Consider the following 16160-nt stretch of genomic DNA (forward strand, 5'->3'; position numbering starts at 1 on the left):
ACATTTTACACTGACAGAAAATAAAAGTTTTATGTCTGAGATTTACCAAGTTCTTACACACACTCCTAATGTCGCAGACAGTCATTTGACAAGTTGACAGACTGACTGCTGAGTGACACAGAGCTGAATTAAAGCAAAGCCAGCCAGCTGCTCCATGGCAGCGCACAGGAAACATGGAGTGACGGCGCCACCTGCTGCACAGGGCTGCACTCACAGATTCTGCATGTTCTCTGTCCAGCAGGATAACAGCAAGGGGATATTTCTGCATGGAGTTTGCATGTTCTCCGTGTGCATGCGTGGGTTTTCTCCGGGCACTCTGGCTTCCTCCCACAGTCCAAAAATATGCTGAGGTTAATTGATCACTCTAAATTGTCCGTAGGTGTGAATGTGAGTGTGATTGTGTGTCTGTATATGTAGCCCTGCTACAGACTGGCGACCTGTCCAGGGTGTCCCCTGCCTTCACCCAAGTCAGCTGGGATAGGCTCCAGCACTCCCCGCGACCCTAGTGAGGATAAAGCGGTGTATAGAGAATGGATGGATGGATGGAAGGTCTGGAATTAACTTTGAACCAGCAGGGTTTCAACAATCAAAGATAGTAAAATCCATCATGTGAGCACAGCATCAACTGAAATTATGAAGGTTAATGACTAAACATTTTGCCCAAGTCTCCTCTCCAAGACACTCACCTTAATGCTCTTTGTATCAATACCAAAGTTGCGTTTAATCAACCTAATCAGTTGCTGCACAACTGTGCTGGGCTGATAGCACACCACTCTAACAAGTGAGGACAGAAACAGTGAGTGGTTCAGTACAGAATACCTGACTATAAATAGCTTCAGCAGATGAGTTCTCAGGTTCAGCAGTGCCTCTGTGCTTCATTTCATTGAAACTTTGAGCAGCTTTTGTTGGCTCTCATGTTAAATTCAAGGTCTTTTCCATAGTTTTGTATTAAACTTAAAGAATTCTAAAGCAGCAGATTAAGTATTTGATAAACTACAGCCAGATCCCTGTTTTAGTTGAACTTTACCTGTTAATTTCACAGTAAAGGAATATGTGTGTTTATGTTTGAATGTCATGTAATGCCACGCACTGCATTTACACAAACACCGATCAGACATAACCTGACCACCTGCCTAGTGCTGTGTTGGTCCCCTTTATGCTGGTAAAACTCCTCTGACCCAGTCGGACATAGACACAGGACCTTTGGGGTGTCCTGTGGTACCGGGATGGTGGCAGGGAATTCTGTGGGTTTTAGGTTGGGAGCTACCTAGATCAGGCTTATCCTGGTACATCCCACAGATGCTCAGTAAGATTTGTATCTGGGGAGTGTGGAACCCGGGTGTACACTTTAACTCTGTCACATTCCCCGGGCCACTCCTGAGCAGTTTTTGCAGTGAGTAGGGGTGTATTGTCCTGCTGAGGGTGGCAACTGGCATCAAAAGGACTGCTGTCACCATGGGGGGGCAGGGAGTGGGGGGTTGCTTGATCTGCAATGTTTAAGTGGGTGGTAGATGTCAAACATCCACATGAATGTCAGGACTCGAGGTTTCCCAGCGGAACGTTGCAATTCCAACAAGATGATCGATGTTATTCACTTCCTGTCAGTGGTCTGAATGTTGTGGCTGATCGGTGTATATATTACCATTGATTTAACAAGGAAAATCTCACTGGGATTTGAAGTGCTGTTGCCAAAACAGGCAGCAGCAGAGAATAGAACAGAAGAGCAGTATAAAACAAATTTCTATAGCAAAAGTGCAACAGAAAAATGAGAAAAAATTGCAGAGCAAATCATTAACACAGCATATTCTGAAGACAACATGAGATTGCAACCTAGCATCAAGAGATAGTGAGTGAAAAGATCATCTAAAGCAGTGACTCAATGAGATTATCTCATTAAGTTCTAAAATACCATTAAAAATGCCAACAGCCAGTTGAAACAACCGGCAGATTACACAGCAATGAAGAAAAACCATCAATCTACCCATTATCTATACACCTGGAGCTGGAGTTTATCCCAGCAGATTTAGGGTGACGGCAGGGGACACCCTGGAAAGATCACCAGTGTATCACAAGACACATAGAGACAGACAATCACACCCACATTCACACCTATGGACAAGTTAGAATCAGGAGGAAGCCGGAGAACCCGATGAAAACCCATACATGCACAGGGAGAACATGCAAACTCCATGCAGAAAGGTTCCAGGCCCACGCCGGGATGCAAACCGGTGATCTTCTAGCTGCGAGGCAACAGCGCTAACCACCAAGTCACTGTACAGCCCTGAAGAAGAACCATCCATCCATCCATTCTCTATACACCGCTTTATCCTCACTAGGGTCGCGGGGTGCTGGAGTCTATCCCAGCTGACTTGGGTGAAGGCAGGGGACACCCTGGACAGGTCACCAGTCTGTCACAGTGCTACATATACAGACACACAATCACACTCATATTCACACCTACGGGCATCAATTAACCTCAGCATATTTTTGGACTGTGGGAGGAAGCCGGAGTGCCCGGAGAAAACCCACGCATGCACAGGGAGAACATGCAAACTCCATGCAGAAAGATCCCAGGCCCAGGCCGGGATTTGAACCAGGGATCTTCTTGCTGCAAGGCGAAAGTGCTAATCCCTACGTCACTGTGCAGCCCTGAAGAAGAACCAAGTTTTTCATTTTAAAATCAAGTTGCAAGAGTTTTCAAGCAAAGAGTTCAGTCAGAACTTTGGGTACCAGTAATAAAAATTTGTCCTGTGAGTGAAAAGCATAGCGATTTATACTGTTGTTCTATGTACTTAGATATTTAGTGGCTGTAATTCAGCAGTAGCTTTATAGATGAATGCAGACAGTTATCAAATTAAAGGAAAACTGACAGAGTTAAGATGTTGGGCCACCATATGCCACCAGTACACCGCCAGTGGACTTTAAGCATTGATTCTTCACATCCCTTTCTTCTGAGGGAACAACTGGACCCAAACCATGTCAGTAAAATGTCCACACAACAAAACAGAGCTGCCAGATCCTCTCAGTGGAAAGGACTGAGGGTTCAGGTTTTTCCTTTAATTTGACACCAATCTGTGTTATTCAGTGCTGTAATCCAGAGGAGGTTTAAGTACATCTGACTGCAAACAATAACACACTGTGAAAGCCTTAGTTACAGTTATTTGTAGTGAATCTTTGTGCTCCACGAATATGTACAGTACGCAAGAAATGAAATTAAAGTAAGGGAACAAGTTGAATCAAGCCTCTTCTTTAGCTAATAAAGAAAGGAAGCAAGTTTTGTTTTAGAAATTTAAATTTCTTCATTGTTTTTACACACTGTTTAATATGGACCTCAGACAGTTGAGATTAAGTCTTTATAAAAAAGAAGCATAACATTGGTGTGGTTTAATATCTAAGGACATTGTTGGCTTCATCTTAGCTTTTGTATAAATAACATAACTATGATTACATCAGCATTCAAGATGAGCTCTGAATAGACTAGCTCTGACTTTTTCTGGACCGTGTCAAAGACAAGCTGCAGCTGTGAGAGTGTCTGCATGTGCATTCACTAGTTTACATGGATGCAGTGCAAAAAATATTACCAGTTAGTTTAAAGCTTTTACACTCAACAAAAATATAAACGCAACACTTTTGTTTTTGCTCCCATTTTTTATGAGATGAACTCAAAGATCTAAAACTTTTTCCACATACACAATATCACCATTTCTCTCAAATATTGTTCACAAATCTGTCTAAATCTGTGATAGTGAGCACTTCTCCTTTGCCGAGATAATCCATCCCACCTCACAGGTGTGCCATATCAAGATGCTGATTAGACACCATGATTAGTGCACAGGTGTGCCTTAGACTGCCCACAATAAAAGGACACTCTGAAATGTGCAGTTTTGTTTTATTGGGTGGGGTCTGGGGACTCAGAAAACTAGTCAGTATCTGGTGTGACCACCATTTGCCTCATGCAGTGAAACACATCTCCTTCACATAGAGTTGATCAGGTTGTCGATTGTGGCCTGTGGAATGTTGGTCCACTCCTCTTCAATGGCTGTGCGAAGTTGCTGGATATTGGTGGGAACTGGTACACGCTGTCGTATACGCCGATCCAGAGCATCCCAAGCAAGCTCAATGGGTGACATGTCCGGTGAGTATGCTGACCATGCAAGAACTGGGACGTTTTCAGCTTCCAAGAATTGTGTACAGATCCTGCAACATGGGGCCGTGCATTATGCCACTGCAGCATGAGGTGATGTTCTTGGATGTATGGCACAACAATGGGCCTCAGGATCTCATCACGGTATCTCTGTACATTCAAAATGCTATCAATAAAATGCACCTGTGTTCTTTGTCCATAACAGACGCCTGCCCATACCATAACCCCCCCCCCCCGGGCCACTCCATCCACAACATTGACATCAGAAAACCGCTCACCCACACGCTGTCTGCCATCTTCCCTGAACAGTGTAAACCGGGATTCATCCGTGAAAAGAACACCTTTGCAACGTGCCAGATGCTATCCAATGTGAGCATTTGCCCACTCAAGTCGGTTACGACGTCGAACTGGAGTCAGGTCGAGACCCTGATGAGGATGACGAGCATGCAGATGAGCTTCCCTGAGACGGTTTCTGACAGTTTGTGCAGAAATTCTTTGGTTATGCAAACTGATTGTTTCAGCAGCTGTCCGAGTGGCTGGTCTCAGATGATCTTGGAGGTGAACATGCTGGATGTGGAGGTCCTGGGCTGGTGTGGTTACACGTGGTCTGCGGTTGTGAGGCTGGTTGGATGTACTGCCAAATTCTCTGAAACTCTTTTGAAGACGGCTTATGGTAGAGAAATGAACATTCAATACATGAGCAACAGCTCTGGTTGACATTCCTGCTGTCAGTATGCCAGTTGTACGCTCCTTCAAATCTTGCCACATCTGTGGCATTGTGCTGTGATAAAACTGCATATTCCAGAGTGGCCTTTTATTGTGGGCAGTCTAAGGCACACCTGTGCACTAATCATGGTGTCTAATCAGCATCTTGATATGGCACACCTGTGAGGTGGGATGGATTATCTCAGCAAAGGAGAAGTGCTCACTGTCACAGATTTGTGAACAATATTTGAGAGAAATGGTGATATTGTGTATGTGGAAAAAGTTTTAGATCTTTGAGTTCATCTCATAAAAAATGGGAGCAAAAACAAAAGTGTTGCATTTATATTTTTGAGTGTAGTTTAGACTCTTGTTTTAAGGTTCCCTACACAAAATTCCACCTGGTCAGCATAAACAAGTGTCCACTTTTCTTTAAAGGCTTGAAAAACGCTTGATATCTGGTAATTTGCTTTGTTTCTGGTTCTAATCTGAAATTAAATACCATTAACTTCTATGAAGGATTTTTCCAGTCACAGTGCTGAAGTGTTTTTACAGTAACATCACACAATGCACATGCTGTACCTTTGTTTAATACATAAGTTTATATTTATGCAATAGTCTTTTAGGTGGAGAGAGAGGAAGGGACTGAAACAATGTGCAAATTCTAGAGGAAGCAACAGTGTAGAGTTTGAGATAAACAACTTAGTCAGAAAGGAATATTTTTTGTGAGAAAACTTCTAAATATGTAACTTTTGTGAGGTTTTATGGGTTAAATCAGCAGGTGTTAGGCACCCTCAGTGGTACAAGACTACAGGTGCTGTAGGATGTTTAAAAGCAGTGCCCACACGATATGGTCCAGCTACAAAATACTGTGCTGCTATAGAGTATTTGTCCACTTCTACCACAGGTATTTAAGTGCACAATCACACAGTTAAAAGTCAGTGTTACAAAATAAACCTGTAGCTATAATGTGACCTGCTTACAGCAGGATGAATGAAGAGTGGCTTCAAAACCATATTCAACTTTTGAGACGACTGCAAGCTTTCCTGAAGCTGTTTAAGTCTTCAACTAACTCTGAAAACAAAAATAAGTTGAGACAGAAACAGTTATCAGATGCATTTTTTTGTGATTCAAGGCTGTGTATAGTCTCCATATCTCTGTGAGAAAAAGGCAAATACAGTGTGGTTTATGTGCATTAGCATTTTAATTGGACAAAGCAAGAAAACATTGATTACAGTAGCAGAGTCATCAGTTCTCAGGGCTAACACCTTTCTAAACAAAAGGGTCTCAAAATGTCTGTAGGCACTGCCTAATTAAAAAGAGTATCTTGTCAGCTAAAAGAAACCAGCTCTATAAGGCAACAGTTACAATGTAGGCCTCCCCATTTCTCTGGCAAAAAGAGCAAGTGTAAAGGTTGAATCCACTCAGATTTTTGATATAAAATACTGGCGTTTCAATAGATCTTTAAAAAACATCAGAAGTGTCAAACATGTTCACTCTTTAACATTTGAATTGTGTTAAATTTTAAGTATGCACTGCATGGCAATGCTGTCTTATCCCTGCATGGAAGAATCGTGTGTTGCACTGTGCCAGTGTCACATTTGATAGTGCCACTCTGCTACGTACAATGTCGGAGTTAACTGTTGAGTTATCAAAACAAAAATGAAAGCAAGCACCCACAGTTAACAGTAGCATTTTACTTACATTGTTTCAAATGAATGAATGGTTATTTACATGTGGCGAAAAGATTTGAGGCTGTCTGAAAGATATGAAGGAGAAATGGAATGCAAAAAGGAAACACTCTTGGTAGTCAAATTTGTCTAGCAAGTACAAGAGAGGAAAAAACTGTGCAATATTTATCTGCCCTTACAGAGAAACAGCAGTGGCAACAATCCCTGCAATTGATTTTAATCCAAGAGAAAATTAGAACAAATTAAACAGCTTTCCATTTCTCAAATAACTAAGATTCATAACTTAGCATGATTCAGACTTTTAAGTTTCTTAAAAAAAATCTCTCAGTGGCTGTCTGAGAGAAAAGATGTGAAAATGGAAGCAATTTGTAAAACCCAGAAAAAAAATTCAGAAGTTTCTCCTTTACAGTTTTATACTCATTTACAGTTAACTTAAAAACGGTAAGAGCCCTGGTTCATGGCCAGTCTTGCCTACCACAGAGGGTGTAAATACCTGTGTGGGTCAAATCGCTGCTCCTTGGCTCCTGGTACCTCAACCCCCCCCCCCCCATGAAATTCCATTTACATCTCACAGACGTCAACCTTCTCAATAGGTTTGACATCCCAGTAAAAGTCTTAGTCCTGCCACAAAAGGAGGCGGTGTTACACAGCCCCGCAGGGCACCGTACAGCCAATAAGAGGCTGATGGTTGACAAATCTCCCACCCTGCCCACCTATCAGTGTGTGGGGTATCCTGCGGCTCCCATACCAGGCTGGTTGGCTAGCATACTCCCATTCAATCCCTGTGTAGGCTCCATAACGCCACCGTTACTGATGGCGCTCATGCCAGTCCACCCAGCACTGGCCGGTAAGTGACTGCAAAAAACGAGGTAAAGAGAGAGAGAGAGAGAAAGACAAAATGCCAGCAGGTTAGAAGAGACAAGGCGAAAGGGAGGCAAAGGGACGGTTTGAATTAGAGCTACTAGAATCTGGACAGGCTAGAATGAGAACAAGAAGGCAAACAGTTATCAGAGGTTGTGAGGGTGAGGAATGCTGGGTGAAGAAAAAAAAAAATTAAGCTCGCAAAAAAACAAACAAAAAAAACAGAAAGTGGAGGAATTTTAGGAGGGACCAGAGGGAAGTGTCATTTGATTATATATGGGTGGAAAAGCAGACAAAGAGCATACAGGCTAAGCGCAGCAGGCCACATATTCCCTTCCACCCCCCTCCCAACTGCTGATAACCACAAAGAGAGGACAGCTGTAACCAGCCTTTAGATAGGTAAACCACACTGTAGACCATATTCATTTCTCGTCACACTTCTACATTTGGCCACAAACTATTACAAATAAGTGATAAATTCTCCCCTGATTCATATGAAGTACTTTAAGGCTATTTTGCATTTCAGCAATAAAACTAAATTCTAAGTTCAGTGTGGAGATTAGACAGCTTATACAGGATAAAGTTGTATCTTCAAATTTCAAGTCAAGAGAGGTCTAGCCTCTGTCTTAAAAATTGTGCATTTACTGTACATCTGACAACCAAACGCGCTGCTTTCAGTTACATCTACGTCACACCTTTGTGAGAAGCCCGTTTATGCAGATGTTCACCAAGAATGTTAGACTGTCAGCAACATAAGACCTCTTCTTTATTGTTCTTGGGTGCACACAACATCACTGCATTTAGGCTGTCTGAATAAAACCAAAATCTGAGACCTACAAATGATATTTAACATGTCCTGTTGACTTTCATGTACAGATCAGTCATCAGTAAAAAAAAAAAAAAAAAAAAAAAAAAAAAAAAAATCAATGAAAACAAACAAAAAAAAAGGTGTAAAAAGCTATGACATGAATGAAGACATACAAAAAACAACTGAACAGGTTTAAAGAGAATCCTTACACACATTGGGCAATCTTACACAGAGGGAAATTAATTCATCAGCAAATTCCCCAGGTGAACAGAAAGTGAAACTTTGTTCTGACGATTTACTACTTTTTGTGTTCAGTGTATTTAGTCAATTATTCAACGTAATGAAATTCAAAATTTATATTTTAGAAGTTAAAGTGATTTTACATTCATTGCGTTGAGTTATGGACGATAATTCAAATGACAAAAAAAACATTTTGGAACAAAACCCTTCAGGTACTAGGACGTGCTGTGCACAGTGAGCAGTAATGACACACTGAAACATGACTAGCAACAAAATTAAAGTTCAGATTGTTCTCTGTGGGTCTATGCTTATTTCTCAATCTTCTCAAGATGAGCAAGGTGAGGGGCTGTCGAGGGGAGCAGGGAGGAGGTGGGTTTGGGGGAGGGAGGCCATGGCTCCATCCTGTGGCCAGAGATGGCTCTCGCTGCCCCGGTCTTGAAGGGGAGACCCTGGTGTTGCTGGAGTAGAAGGAGGCGGTGAAGGGGAGCCCTGTGCACACCGTGCTACTTACTTGAAGCCCTGCTGGTTCCAAGCCTGGCCGTAGACACCGTAAGTGGGGACCTGCCACCCATTCGGGACGTACTGGCTGATCTGAGGCCCATTGCCGTACCACTGGCCCCACTGGCCATAAGGCTGGGCTGCAGCGAAGCCCATCTTGTTTTGCTGTAAGGTTTAGTACATAAAGTATGATTTAAGTATGGTTTACCCTCTACCACTTCAACAGTCATAGTAATCACAACCCTTAATTTACCAGGAAATTTTGTAACTTTCCTTTCCTGCTAGGAACTTGCAAAATTCAATAACTGACTGGACAAACATTAGGCCACCATGTGACGAAGGGATGTTAGAAGCACATGGACCAATGGGTTCATTTCCCTGGGCATGTCACAAGGAGGAGTATCATTTCAAAGCCACAGCAAAATGACAAAAAATGATTTTCAGATTTGAATCCTTTTAAAATTATAGAACACATTCGGTCTCATTACCTGCTATATATGAAGTTCATTTATCCCTTAAACATGCAATTACGGTAAATGAAAAGCAGCAAAATGCTCGATTTCCTTTCATTGTGATGTTCGATGATGTCCGAGATGTGGTTTCAAATCATCTAATGTTTAAAATATATACCACATCACAACACACTGCAGCACTAACCAGAAGCTTATGGTTACATCGTCCTAAGAACTGAATGACTAGATGCTGTTGTTCTTTTTTGTTTGTTTTGTTTTTTACACAGCATGTACAGAATACAGGGCATTTACCTGGGGCATAGACATCTGCTGCATTGAGTTCATCATGTCCGGGGTTTCTTTACCCCAGTAGCATTTCACTATGTGGCCTTCTATTGAAGAGCCATTCACTGACACAATGGCATGGGCTGCTGACTCATGGGAGTTAAACCTGGACAAAAACAGAGGGAGAGAGAGACTAAGGAAAGACTGAATCTCATTATATACATTTTATAGATTCCAACACCACTGCTGGAGATGTGTACTGTAAACAAACTGTGTGAAGCCCAGACAGATGCTTACAGCATTAAAAACATGCCATACTAGTAGTCCACAGTATCCTAAAAATATTAGAGGTTGTCTTTACCACACAGTGTACTATACCTTTGCTGCATGTCTCTACGGTCCACACCATACTTTACCATGGCTTTAAAAAGAAAATGATACAGAAAAGACATAAGTTCCACATACCTCACAAATGAATAGCCTTTGTCTGGAAAAACTCTGACTTCCATGATTTGTCCAAAGGGGGAGAATGTCTGTCTCATCAGTTGCTCTAAAAGCCAAGCAGAGAGTAAATATTACATCCTGTTCCTATGTGGGTTGTGTTGTAAGAAAACAATAGCTGCAAAAGAGATGGGCCATGCTATCACCCTCGTGTACAGGTCTCTTGGCGGTTGCAAGTTAAAATCACGACTTTGCTGAAAACACCACAGGACCTTGAAAAATCTCACTGAGCAAAATAACCTCAGCTAAAATATTGTAATGACATAAACAGGCAGTGTATGGATTAATTTATCTTTTTAGCCCTTTGATGTGCAGTGTGGGTCAGGAGATATCCATTTCCATTAGATTTTGGGTCACTTTTGACCCATTTTGTGCACCAATGGGTTAATCACAAACAGCATTTCCACCAAAAAGGTCAAAACCCCAAATGAATTCATCCCAAAAAACAGTATTGTTTGTGTGGCCACAGTTTGATATAGTCATTATATAGATGCATTGATGATATAGTCATCAATACATCAAAATCATTGAAAATGAGCCCTTTAAATGAGGTTATAAAACGTTGTAATTTCCCAATATTATCATGTTTGACAAAGAAAAGCCAAAACCTTCATATTTGAGATGTTAGAAGCAGAGAATTTGACACATTAGCTTTTTAAAAAATAAGCAATATAATTATTTAGTTACGAATGATTTAAGTACTACTGGCCAACTAATCACTGCAGTTTTAAAAACAACATTCAATGCAATGTTATGCCTCAACCACGTGTCGTACTCATTTCTTAACAACAACGGGGTTTAATAGCTATGGCTGGTATTTCTATTTTAAAGATTGAAGTTTCAGCAGGTAGCTGATATGGTTATTGCATCAATAAAATCTTTTTTCTTTAATGCACGACTAAAAATAATGCAGTAATATAACATGTTGTATAATATCGTAACAGTTATGACACATCTTTCTACACTGACTACTTTTAATAACCCAGTACATTTTCAAATATTACAAAACATGATTTTACTTTAGATAAAATACTGAATGCAGAATTTTTCTGGTATTATTTAGTACTTTTACTTTAGTAAGGATCTGATTACTTTCTATCAAGGTAAACAAACATGTAATAATTATACAAATAAATATAATTATATTTTTTAAACCAGTGAGTTTACACACCCACAGCCCGACTCCACATCCCTCTGAGGAAAGTTGAGATGCAAAGCAGTGGGTTTGTTGTATAAAGTGTGTATCTCATGTTGTTGTAGTCACAGTAAAGTGTTGTTAGAAGGGCAGTACAGATACTTTAGTCAGCTGTAACGAGCCTCGATGAGCACAAAAGTTATCAAATGTCTCTGTGTGGTGTTCACTGTCGCAGAAGAGAAATAAAGAGTCCTGTTCATGTCATGCCACTATAATGTCTCCCTGCATTCTTCACACAACAGCTTTGAGACACACTATTTACCACCGATAAATGCTAAGAGCAGAAACGCGGAGCAAGATGAATTAATCACAACTATAGCAACAATGGTCTCTTTTCTGGTTTTCTAAATATTTTCAAGTGCATTCTGCTACTCTGTGTTAACAATAGCGGAGTCCAATTCCATCCTCATGAAGTGTTTTGTACCATAACATTTCTTAAATTAAAGTGATTATCACACAGTGTGCGCTGATAACCTTCTAATCAAGCATCTCTGCAACAGCTGAGTTGGTTAAGTGACAGAAACACTCGACTCACAACTCATTAAGACAAGTGTATTAGAGGAAGAGTAAGACAGGCAAGCAGTCAGCTCACATGCCTAAAGCCACAGACAGATAGCTGATAGTATATGGTAGCTTTCTGCAGTGATGACCTGACTCAAAATTAAATGATTCCTTTGGAAGCAGAATTTTGGAGCAAGTTTCAAGTTTGTACAGGTTCTCGTTGCCCAACCCTATTTACAATAGGGAGTTCGAAGCTACACTGTTACTATACTTGGCAATAGGATAAACTCACTATCACTTCTGGCTTAACTGAAATACTACTACTACTAACAATAGAAAGATTAGATAAGAGTATACATATTCCCTTAAAAGTAGTGCTCACTGTTCTTTTTTCAGCAAACACCTCTTCTCCTTTATTTAGTCTATACTTTTGGTGTATTTAGCCTACTTTTGTCAGTGTTATTGTCACATTTATGTTAGCAATATTTTTCACAGTATTCATTACCTGTCAGTCCTGTGCTGACTCCACCACAATACACAGTGCAGTTACTGGGGCTGGACTGACTCACTACTTCATCAAAGGATAGGTGCTTGGAGTTATCTGGCAGGAACACAAGGAAACAATTCTTTTGTCAATCCAATCTCCACAGCAAACAAAATCTGCATATTTTTGACAACTTACTTTCATAGGTAGTCTTTGGGGCGGGCGGCTTTCTAGTGGCCCAATTAGTTCGAATCTGTCTGCCTCCTAACCATTGACCCCCCATGTGCTGAATGGCGTTCTCTGCGTCCTGTGAAAATAAAGAATCTGATTAATCAAGGCAGACGCCAACAACATAAACTCTAAGACGCACCCCTTTAAAATGGAACAACACAAACCAAGAGGCCATCTTTGTGCCAATTTTAAAGTAAGACGAAGAACCAGTTTTGTCCTTTGGAGATGTACATGTACACAATGTTCTTAAGAACCCCACTATCAACAGCAGTACAAACACAATGATGTCAACTTACCCATTTATTGAAGAAAGACACAAAACCATAGCCTTTAGATTTCCCTGTAGCCATGTCTTTCACCACACGAGCATCTCTGTGGACAAAAACACCAACGACAGCACATTACAGTGGCTTTCTGAACTCTTCAATTTAGGGCTGTAACTAACAATTACTTCACAGATTTTTTTTAATCTATTAAAGGTTTTATTTCAGAAAGTACAAATAAACTATTGACCACCAAAAATGCTTGTTTTTTACTCACCAACAGTACAAAAACTTGAAATACTTGGCTTAGTAGCGAAGATACCACAGAAAATGTGCAAATTATTACATTTAAGGGGCCACAATTTGCCAATAATTGTTATTTTGCTTAAAAAATTACTGAAGCAATTAAGTGACTGTCAAAAAAATCATCACAATGTCTACAGGTCTATGAATGCACCCCACTGTTTTTCTTAACACGTTTACTAGTACGTGGTAGGAATGGGGATCACATTGCTTCCTGGTAGCAGAGATCAGTCTATCCCTGACTGAATCATCTTCATCGGCAAATATTAGTATGATACTTACGATATCCTGCCGAATGGACCGAAGGCAGCTTTGACGTCTTCTGTGGTTATTTCTGGGCTGAGGTCTCCAACAAACACATGAAAGTGATCTATAAAATGAAAAATATAGTTCTGTGAATCTTACATTATAGGCACTGACTTAAACTTTCGTATCCTGTCCAAGACGGTTACATGCTGTCTTGAGTAAAATAAAGCGTGTATGCAATGAAAATCAGACAGTAATGGGAATTTCTATCATTCCAATTCCGTAAAACATCAGTACTTATGAATCAGACTTCTCTGCTGCATTAATTTCATGAAGCATATGTCCATACCAACAAGCGCATGTACTTACTACTTGTGTCTTTTTTCTGGCTGGTTGGCGTCGTGGCCCAGTTGACTTTGACTTCCTGCAGAGAAGGGCAGAGAAAGAACAGGCCAGGTGGTGTATGTTTACATCAATTAGCAAAACCTTCATTATAAGGGTGAATGATTGTAAAGGCTGCCTTAAAAAGTGCTTAAACATCTATAACCATCATGAAGAGATATTAAATTAGATTTAATGTGGTGCCTTATCTCTCACTGATATTGTATCAAACTGCAAGCTCTCAGTTATCTTAACAGAACAGAAAGCATCTGTAGATGTGAACGAAGTCAAGAGCACAACCATGGGATGATACAAAAGAGGCCACTGTGATCAAAGGCATAAAGCAAAAACAACAACCGTATAAACTACAATAACATGTTTTAATAAATACAGCTAATCTAAACAGAGTGGCTGTTTAGGTCAGCGCTACAGTCATCTGTGGTTCCAGTTTATGTCCTTTTACTGAACTCATTATTACACTGTCCAGCACCACTTTAATATCCTTTTGTGTGGCCCAGAGGTCTTCTAAATGTTGAAGATTAAATGTTAATGGTTTGCTCTAGTGTACTAAGTAACCTGGCTTCATTAAGCCTCCAAGACTGCATTTTTGCACCCCTGAATTACATTTGTAACTAATTTGTCTTTGGAACCTCACTTTGCTTGAAAAATTCAAGCCACATGAAGACAGCTCATACCTAACACTATAACTATTTCCAGACCTTTACATTTCAGTGGCCAGAAGGGAAGTAGCATTATCAAAGGAGAAATAATTTGACAGTCTGAAATTTATAATATCTGCTTTGATTTTTTTAAGCACTAGCAGCCTTCTCTTGCCTATCCATTTAACGGAATATATCAATGGCAGCAGTATGTTGTGTCTTTAGAAAGCATGAACCTTAATTTCCCATTCCCAAAGCCCCTCCTCATCCCCACTCACCCTGTAGATACGATAGCTTACCTTACCCATTATTTTCCTTCCATTCATGGCTGCCAATGAGGCAGCAGCATGCCTATGGTCATAGAACTCCACAAAGCAGTATGGATCATTTCCAGCCGTCTGTTAACGGGAAAACAATACTGATATTAAGTAAACACTTTCATCACTGCTGATGACAAGAGCCACCTACTGTAGTTTGGTGTGTCAGACCTGACATGACAGGCTGAGAAGGGAAAATCAATCATATAACACGTGCAGACTTTCAAAGACAGCACCACAACCTTTGAGGCCAAAGCCTAATGCCAGTTCCCACAGTCGAACCATCCTTACGAGAGGGAATAACACTCACATCAACGATCATTTTACAGCTCTTGCAGGGTCCTATCTGTTGGAAGACCTGGAGGATGAGGGGTTCGGTGACATCCCTGGACAGATTCCCCACATACCTGCAAACAAGGAGAGATGTAGGGGAATTGAGTCTTTGTCAAACAGGAAGTAGCATGCAAACAAAGGCTAGTTAACCAGGCTAGCCCACAACAATTCCTTGTATCATCAAATAAACAGCAATGAAATAGGACTAAGTACTAATAGGAATAATCTCTGTTTTATACAAACAACTCGAGTATGGTCACCCCCTCTCTGGAACTGTTCCGTGCCGTCTCACCGAGCGTTGACGTGGCTTGTCTGCTAGCTAGCTAAAACACGGCTAGCCGGTTCACACGGGCCTCAGGCTAAGTGTGTTGGCAGCTAGGGGTACTTTAATAATTACATCCTTCCAGCTACGGTCTACATAATGCTTGTTCGTTCTTAAGAAAATGTGACATCTTTACTAAATATAACTATTACTTCATGAAAACATCTGCGTTTAAGAAGAAGTGACTTATTGAATGCGTTTACATATTTAGCTAACGGTAGCTAGCACTAGCTAGCCATTCGCTTTCATTTTCGGGCGAATTACGGTTTCGTCTATTTATACAGATAAATCAAGCAGAACTTTGTGTCCATATCGGTAATTCTATTACGGTATTGCATGTGTAAACGTCGCAATTACCAACGTAAAACAATAATGCTAATGAAATACTCGCATGTGTGTCAAAACGACATGGTTTTATAGGTCTTAATTGAAACAACAACGTGGAAACATTTCGGACGCGCCGTAGTTAGACGAAGCCTTCCCATTCCAGGGCATAGACAGGGCCGCCGTTACTCACAAGGTTCTGGGTTGATCGTCCTCCATCGTCAAGGTTTAGTGGTCGCGTCCTGAGAGCTCTTTAGTCCACTGACATACAAATTGTTTGTGCTGAGCTTGAGCGACCGCGACCGTAAAGACTATATCTACTATTTAACGATAAATCCGTGGCCGCCTCTGCTCATACACACCGCAGACAGCCTCCGTCTGATGCAAACAATAGGAAGTTGAAGATGGCGGAGGAGCGG

General features: G+C 40.9%; 1 protein-coding gene across 1 annotated transcript; it reads right to left on the reverse strand.

Moving 5' to 3' along the window:
* Positions 1-6031: 6031 nt before the first annotated feature.
* On the reverse strand, positions 6032-16148 carry LOC110964180 (cytotoxic granule associated RNA binding protein TIA1-like). Its single transcript, XM_022212822.2, has 12 exons — positions 15935-16148; positions 15073-15169; positions 14745-14843; positions 13775-13829; positions 13442-13529; positions 12890-12965; positions 12561-12669; positions 12384-12479; positions 10147-10231; positions 9709-9847; positions 8958-9109; positions 6032-7392 (listed from the first exon to the last, which is right to left on the reverse strand). Exons 1-12 carry the CDS (start codon positions 15958-15960, stop codon positions 7254-7256), a joined length of 1161 nt encoding a protein of 386 aa, XP_022068514.1. The 5' UTR covers positions 15961-16148; the 3' UTR covers positions 6032-7253.
* Positions 16149-16160: the final 12 nt, after the last annotated feature.

This window comes from Acanthochromis polyacanthus, chromosome 7, assembly GCF_021347895.1.
Source record: "Acanthochromis polyacanthus isolate Apoly-LR-REF ecotype Palm Island chromosome 7, KAUST_Apoly_ChrSc, whole genome shotgun sequence".
Classification (NCBI taxonomy): Eukaryota; Metazoa; Chordata; class Actinopteri; family Pomacentridae; genus Acanthochromis; species Acanthochromis polyacanthus.